Here is a 7,224-nt window from a genome sequence, read left to right on the forward strand (position 1 = left end):
GATAAGTTAGAGTTTGCCTCCTCAGGTTACTGTTTACTGTGATTTATACTAGTATTTTTAAGTTTATCAAGGTATTCAAGGTTGTTATTACTAAAATTGTTTGAGCTCTTAATCTAATCAGCTGTCTTTGGTAAGTTCATATATTTAGTTTCTGGTGGGATCTTGTTGCAGCCCAGGCTGACTTTCAAATCTTAGGCTCAAATGATTCTCCTGCCTCAACCTTCCAGTCTTTAGCATTTCAGCTGATGCTACAAATATCCATCATTGTGTCTATTAGTTCACATACTATAGTGCCCAGTTCTTTTCTTATAATTCAAAAAATATAATTTTTTTTTGAGACAGGGTCTTTCTATGTAGCCATTGACTAGCTTGGAACTTGCTCTGTTGACAACCTGACCTCAAATTCAAAGAGATCTGTCTGATTCTGCCTCCTGAGTTCTAGGATTAAAAGTGTAAAGAAGCTACCTTGCCTGATTAGAGATTATAACTTTTAAATCAGCATACCTATCAACTCTTTCTAACTTTTAAATTATTGGATATTATCAAATTATTGGATATTATCAAAGTAATTTGCAAATAAACTATTTTATTAAGAGTTTAGAAGTTGCCAGGTGTGGTAGCTCATACCTTTAATCTCAGCACTCAGAAGACAGAGGCAGGTGAACTCAGAGTTTCTCTGTGTAGCTGTGGTCTACAAAGTAAGTTCCAGGGCAGCCAGAGCTACACAGAGAAACTCTGTTGAAAAACCAAAAAAAGAGCTTAGAAGTTTTAGAGACTTACATAGGTTTATTTTTATTTTTTCTAAATTCTCAAATAGTTTAACACTTTCTAATATGAAATATATATAAATATATATTGGTTTTTCGAGACAGGGTTTCCCTGTGTAACCATCCTAGCTGTCCTGGAACTAGTTCTTGTAGACCAGGCTGGCCTCAAACTCACAGGGATTCACCTGCCTCTGCCTCCCGAGTGCTGGGATTAAAGGCGTGCGTGTGCTACCACATCCCAGCTGAAAGATAATTTTAAACTATATTTACTGTCTTGTAATTTGACCTGCGAATTAGGAGCATGATCACAAAAAAAAAAAAAAAATGCTTCCTCCATTAGAAAAAAAATATGTTGGTAAGGTAAAATTGTTACAACTTCTAATACTTCATAGACTCAAAACATAAATACTACCCTTAAAAATGGGAGAATTAGAAATGGGAGAGGCAATCACCCCTAATTCATACTGAATTACTCAGTGTGCACACTAAACGTTCCTCAAAGTGCTGTGTCTTGTCTTAAAAAGAAGGGAAAGTTGGCAGTGCGGTCTCTAGGTGCCGCGTGGCCTGCAGGTTCTGAGGACTATGCATACAGTGCGTGTCTCCATTCTGAGGACAAGAGTTAGGCTGTTTAGTCTGGAGGAGGCTGGTACTCGGGCCACCCTGCAGTGTGGACCTGCCCCACTCTTCCCTATCCAGACAGAGTTTGGGTTGGGTGTGGTTGTACAGCACTTGGGAAGCTGAGGATCATGAGTTTGAAGCAGCCTGAGATATGTATCAAGGTACTGTATCAAAATCAACAAAAATGAAAAATAAAATTTAAAAATACATATTCTCACTCATGAGTCTGTTAAAGGTGGGATGGTATTTGTATTATTTCAGTTGCTACTGTATTTTTAGATAACATTGGTTATATTTTGTTCTCTGTAGAGTTGGCAGTGCCATAGTAAGGCCACAAGTGACTTTGCCTTTATCACCTCTTCAAGTCTAGTTGCAACATCTGGACAGTCCAATGACAATAGGTAGGTTGGCAGAAACAAAGGAAAAAGAAAACTTTAGACACAAAATTATCTTCTCTAGAAAGTAATGATTTCTTTTAGTAGGAATTTTTTTTAATCCAAGGATGTTTTACAAATCTTACAATGGTTTTACTTACCAGAAGGAAACAAAACAAAAATTTCTCCTAATATAGTCTATAGTAACGTATGTCATTTTTATACGGCAGTGATTTAGTCTTTAAAAAGCTATCATTATAAAGCACTAACAAGTATTTGGCATGCTAGCGTCATTATTACTTGCATTTCCCCTCACACTGTTTTCATTAGCTGCATGCTATGAATAGCACCTGTTCCCTCGAAGTGATTGTTTCCCCAGGATATAGAAGTACCCGTTACTGAGGAAGTCATTTCCCAATTTCTGCAGAAGGGTAATAGAAAGAGAGGGGTTGGGGGTGCAATGACAGGGACCTTGTGAAACAGATTGACACAAGTCAATAGTTTGGGAAAGGATAAGCTCTTAGAAGAGATAAACCATTCCCACTATAGTTGGAAATCTCAAATAAGTACAAATATTTTTCTTGACAAAATTTGTCCTTATTGATGGTTTTAGAGTAATTTTTTCTGATGTACTTTGTTATTTCTTTAAAGAAATGTATGCCTCTGGGACACACTAATATCACCTGGAAACAGCCTCATTCACGGTGAGTTAAGGTGTGATTTTTGATACTTTCTGAAGAAATGCTCTCCAGGTCTGATCTGACTTCATGAACCCAGTGTGTGCTCAAAGGCTGATATGGAGGACCGTGTGTAGAGAGAAGGGGTTATTTTGGCTAATGAGTTCAGCTCCTGCTTGTTTGTCCTGTGAGTCTGTGGCAGAGAAGGACTTCGTGGAGGAAACATGAAGTGGAGGAAGTTGCTCTCCTCGTGACTGCCCAGAAGCAGAGGGGAGAAGAATTGGGAAATAACTCTCCAAACCTCCCTTTCTTCCATGAGGCCCTCATCTCCTAAAAGCCCTGCTACTATCTAGTGGTGCCATAAGCCAGAAACACGTGGAGACACTTATCAGACTGTAGGACAAGGACAGCTCCTTAGTTGTGACCAGGAGTGTTCGGGTGCATGAGGCTGAGTGTTCTTAGCCACAGGATCTTTGGATGAGGACAGCGTTATGCAGGGTGAATGCTGCTGGCTAATGATGAGGTGAGGGGTGTACCGCTGAGGAGCCTGGGCTCCACCCCTGCTTCTGCAGCTGTGAGAAACACTTGAGATTCGCACGCGTGCAGTACACATTCATGAGGGCTAGTGTGCTGTTCCCATATTTGATGCTTCTCCATGCTTTGTATAAGGCACAGGATTTAGGACTTCTTTTTCTGTTCGTGTTTCATGTTGACATGATAGGTAGAAATTGTTTTCTAGCCTTGCTTAGCATTTTACAGGGTTTCAGGAACTTCTGGACTTAAAAGATGGATGTATGTTAGTGGTTGTGTTTGTCCTTTTGTGGCTGTGCAGAATATCTGACAAACCACTAAAAGAAGAAGAGTTGGTTGTGGTTAAGGGCTCCAGAGGCTTCTTCACGGTCTGCTGCCCATGTGTCCTGTGCTGTGAGACAAGATCACAGCAGAGAACATGTGATGATGCCGACCTCATCGTACCTCGGGGGAGACAGGAAGCAGAGCAAAAGGAAAGGCCATAGCAGACTGTGGTCCAAAGGAACATGTCTCCTGTATCTGCCACCTCTCCCAGTTTCCCAGCAATGCCATCGAATTATGTATCTCTCCATGTATAATCAAGAGCTGAAGCCAGACCCTCATGGTTGTCATCTCTTAGTGATTAGGTTCCTTCCCAAGTATTTGGGGACAAATCCTCAACACATGAAACTTTTGGGAGACACTTTCTAAATAAATCAGAACACTTGAAATGAAAAAAGTGCACTGTTAGCTTCTGTGTTTTTAAATGCGAGTTTAAACATCAGAACCAAAAGCTAGAAGTTGTTTTGGGAAAGTCTCTTGATGTTTTCTCTTTTCAGGTTTCACATGTCATGACCATGGTGCCACAGTACTTCAATATGCCCCCAAACAACAGCTCCTGATCTCTGGGGGCAGGAAAGGGTACATCTGCATTTTTGACATCAGACAGAGGCAGCTGATGCACACCTTCCAGGCACATGACTCGGCTATTAAGGCTTTGGCTTTAGACCCTTGTGAGGAATACTTTACTACAGGTTCTGCTGAAGGCAATATAAAAGTAAGTAAACATGAGAGGTGGGAATGTGTTAGGTGTTAGTTCTGTTGTCGAGACTGCTAGGAAAGAGGAAACATGGCCCTTGTACTCTGAAATGGAGGCCTTGTAAAGCCTTGTGATACCGGATGCCCTTGATAGGTCACCCCCACCCCACCCAGCCCTTATTTACTTCTGTATGACTCTAAACCATCCTGCTTTGGAAATCCAGCTAATAATCAAATTCACTGGACTCTCGGGTTTTTATTCCTCTGAATCTGGAAGGGGCTGGAGTACGACCCAGTGGTAGAATATTGCTTATATCACACAATGTTAACAAAAAAGACTGTTTTGAGTGGAATGCTTGAGGTTTGGTTTGGTTTTGTAATGATGAAGATTTGAGCTCAGAACCCCATGGTGCTAGGCAAGCACTCACTAACAAGGATGCCACTAGCCCCAATTCGGCTGGTTTAATTAACTCATGGATACATTTAGCAAAATTAGTTTGGTACCTCAGAATTTTCTTCCTTTTCCCTACCTCTGTCCTCGGTATTCATAGCTGAAAGAATGTTTTCAGGTTCATGATATAGTACCATATTTCTTTTGAAGGGATATGTGTATATATGTGTGAGAACTGTAAAACTGGAACAGAATGTGAGGAGAGAAATTTGGAAGAAGAAGCAGTAAGTCTAAGGATAGGCTGTGACTTATGGGAGTAGACTGTTAGGAAAGCAGCAGTCAGCAGGCAAGTGGACTTTAGTGTAATTACTTAAGCCATGGAACAGAAGTGAGGGCCATACTTTTAACTTTGGGTCTCTCATTTTAATGACTGACCATACTTACTTTCTTTTTAAACTAGGTGTGGAGATTGACAGGTCATGGCCTGATTCATTCATTTAAGAATGAACATGCTAAGCAGTCCATATTCCGGAACATTGGAGCTGGAGTCACGCAGATTGACATCAGCCAGGACAACAGACTGTTCTCCTGTGGTGCAGATGGCACACTGAAAACTAGGGTTCTTCCCAGTGCTTTTAACATCCCTAATAGAATTCTTGACATTCTGTAGTTTGAAAGGTTGGGAGTTTACTTTTACATACCTCTCAGTTAAAAAATGTAATGCAAGAATTAGGCAGTTCTGCTTTCCAGGACACTGTTAACACTGAAAACAACACAGAGAACCTGTGGAATTTGAATCTGATGCAAGCTGGGCTTTACTCTACCTGAGCATTGCCTCCCCATGTTGGTAGAGTGCATGAACCTTGTCATAACACTGACATATTTAATAAAAAAATCAACCTTATATTGTATGAAGGAAAGTTGTTCTTTATATCATGTAACAAACCTGATTCAGAAACACTTGAGGTTAGCTAACAGCAAGTTAAAATAATGAACAGGGCCTTTATACCAAATTGAGGAAGAAACATTGCTGATTCAGGTTGTTCTTCCTGTTCTCATCATGGATGAAGCATGCCCGCTCTCTCCTTTGTTGAATGAAGGATAGTCATAAGGTGTTAGACGCTCTCGACCACCAGAAGCACTTCTTAACTGTGGAGCAGTGCCCAGTCATTCTCGTTCTTCCCTGCTGAGTATTTTTCCTGTTAGTGTTTATACTGAGCTAGTACTGTAACTTGCAAATGAGTGCAAATTTAAATGCAATGTTTTCCTCATGATTTGCACATTGACATTTTTTGGACTGCTAGTTTTTCTATTAAAATATTTGCCTTTATGTCAGGAATGTAATATGTTAGACATGCATATTTGTAGTTAAGCAAAACATACTTTCTTAGTCCAGTTTAGTACTTTTTCTTTTCATGTATTTAAAGGCACATTTAAGACTATGTTGAAACTACACCAATAGATCATTTCATATCAATTAAATGAATGTTAGGCTTTTTGTGGCCAGTTGATGAGATTGGTGATATTATTTATTGCCACAGCCTATTGTATAAACTATGCAGAGTTAAATATTATTTGCTTGTAAAATATTAGCCAATGTCATATTTTGATGTATTTCCTTTGTTTTGACCAAAAGTATGTTGCAATATTGAAACCAGTGTCTGTGTGTGTTTAAGTGTTTACCAGCAAATTGTCTCATCTTGTAATGGGAATGTTTAATGCCCATGTGGTAAATAGTAAAACATAATGGTATTAAGCACCTTTCTCTGATGGCAATGTGGTACTCATGCTGTGAAATACATGTGTGTAAAAGAAAATGTTATCTGTTACAGTTTTAGTTTGGCCTATTTAAGTAGACTGGTCTGGCATTCTTTGACACTGTTTTTAAGAATTAATTTTAATAAAATGATTAACTATTAGAGAAATTTTAAGCCCTTAAGCTATCTATTCATTCACACATACTCTATGGAACGTCATGTATACAGACGCAGTTCCAGTGAGATGGAGGTGAGAGTTAAGTTGCTGCCGTCTTCACAGACCCTTGTCTGGACAGGTTTAGTTTATTGAAGGAAGTGTAATTGGTGGTAATGCTGGCCAAGGGGCTGTGCAGGGAATCGTGCTTCTGTGTTTGGAAGGAAGAGAATGTTAAACACACAGAAACATAGACTTGACAAAAACATGGGGGTAAATATTCACCTACCATCAAGTACCACACTTTAGACTACTACAGCCCGTATATGCTGCACTGTCTTTGTGTATAACATAATAACATAATGGAAGTGTTCTGCAAGACTCTCAAAGGTAATAGATTTGCCTTTTAAAAATTGATATCAGCGGTTTGATTTGAACTTGTCCTTTATAGTAACCTGCCATTTGTTACACTTTAAAATTATCAAAATAGACTTAAAAACAGTTTGATGTTTATGGATTTTGGTTTTTTCTTTCTTTTAGTTAGGTTTGTTGATAAAACAAATACCAGGGTAACCCATTGGATCTTTGTTCTAGTTTTTTTTTTTTTTTTTTTTTTCCTGTAACAGTGATAAATACCATAGCCAAAGGAAAGGGTTTACTTTAGTGTTCAGGTTACAGTCTGTCATTGAGCTGTTTTTGTTGAGTAAGTCACTTTTCCTTTTCCTATCTCCCTTTCCTATCTCTATTCCCTCTCTGCCTGTGACCATCTCCATACCCCCAGCACTAGCTGAGATTAGTGGTCTTTAAACCCGCTTTGTTAGAGAGCCGTTCTTGACTGGTGAGTTCTCCTTCCCTCAGCACACTGTCATCTCTATACCATACCCTCAGGTCTAGGTCTAGACCCATGGTTCGAGAGCCATATTTGTCAGCCAGGTTTA

General features: G+C 39.4%; 1 protein-coding gene across 9 annotated transcripts in view; it reads left to right on the top strand.

Annotated features, from left to right (window-relative positions):
- The window catches only part of Dmxl2 (Dmx like 2), a 121,583-nt gene extending 115,283 nt beyond the window's left edge, over positions 1 to 6,300 (top strand). For 8 of the 9 annotated variants that reach the window (XM_050119416.1, XM_050119410.1, XM_050119415.1 and 5 more), the window contains 4 exons: positions 1,695 to 1,786; positions 2,411 to 2,463; positions 3,786 to 4,003; positions 4,836 to 6,300. In XM_050119416.1, the coding sequence (XP_049975373.1) occupies positions 1,695 to 1,786; positions 2,411 to 2,463; positions 3,786 to 4,003; positions 4,836 to 5,045 (573 nt within the window). In that variant the 3' untranslated portion in view covers positions 5,046 to 6,300. The other variant, XM_050119419.1, reaches the window with a different exon arrangement.
- The last annotated feature ends 924 nt before the right edge of the window (positions 6,301 to 7,224 follow it).

The sequence above is a fragment of the Alexandromys fortis genome, unplaced genomic scaffold (genome assembly GCF_014885135.2).
Source record: "Alexandromys fortis isolate MF-2015 unplaced genomic scaffold, M_Fortis_MF-2015_v1.1 scaffold_167, whole genome shotgun sequence".
Taxonomy (NCBI): Eukaryota; Metazoa; Chordata; class Mammalia; order Rodentia; family Cricetidae; genus Alexandromys; species Alexandromys fortis.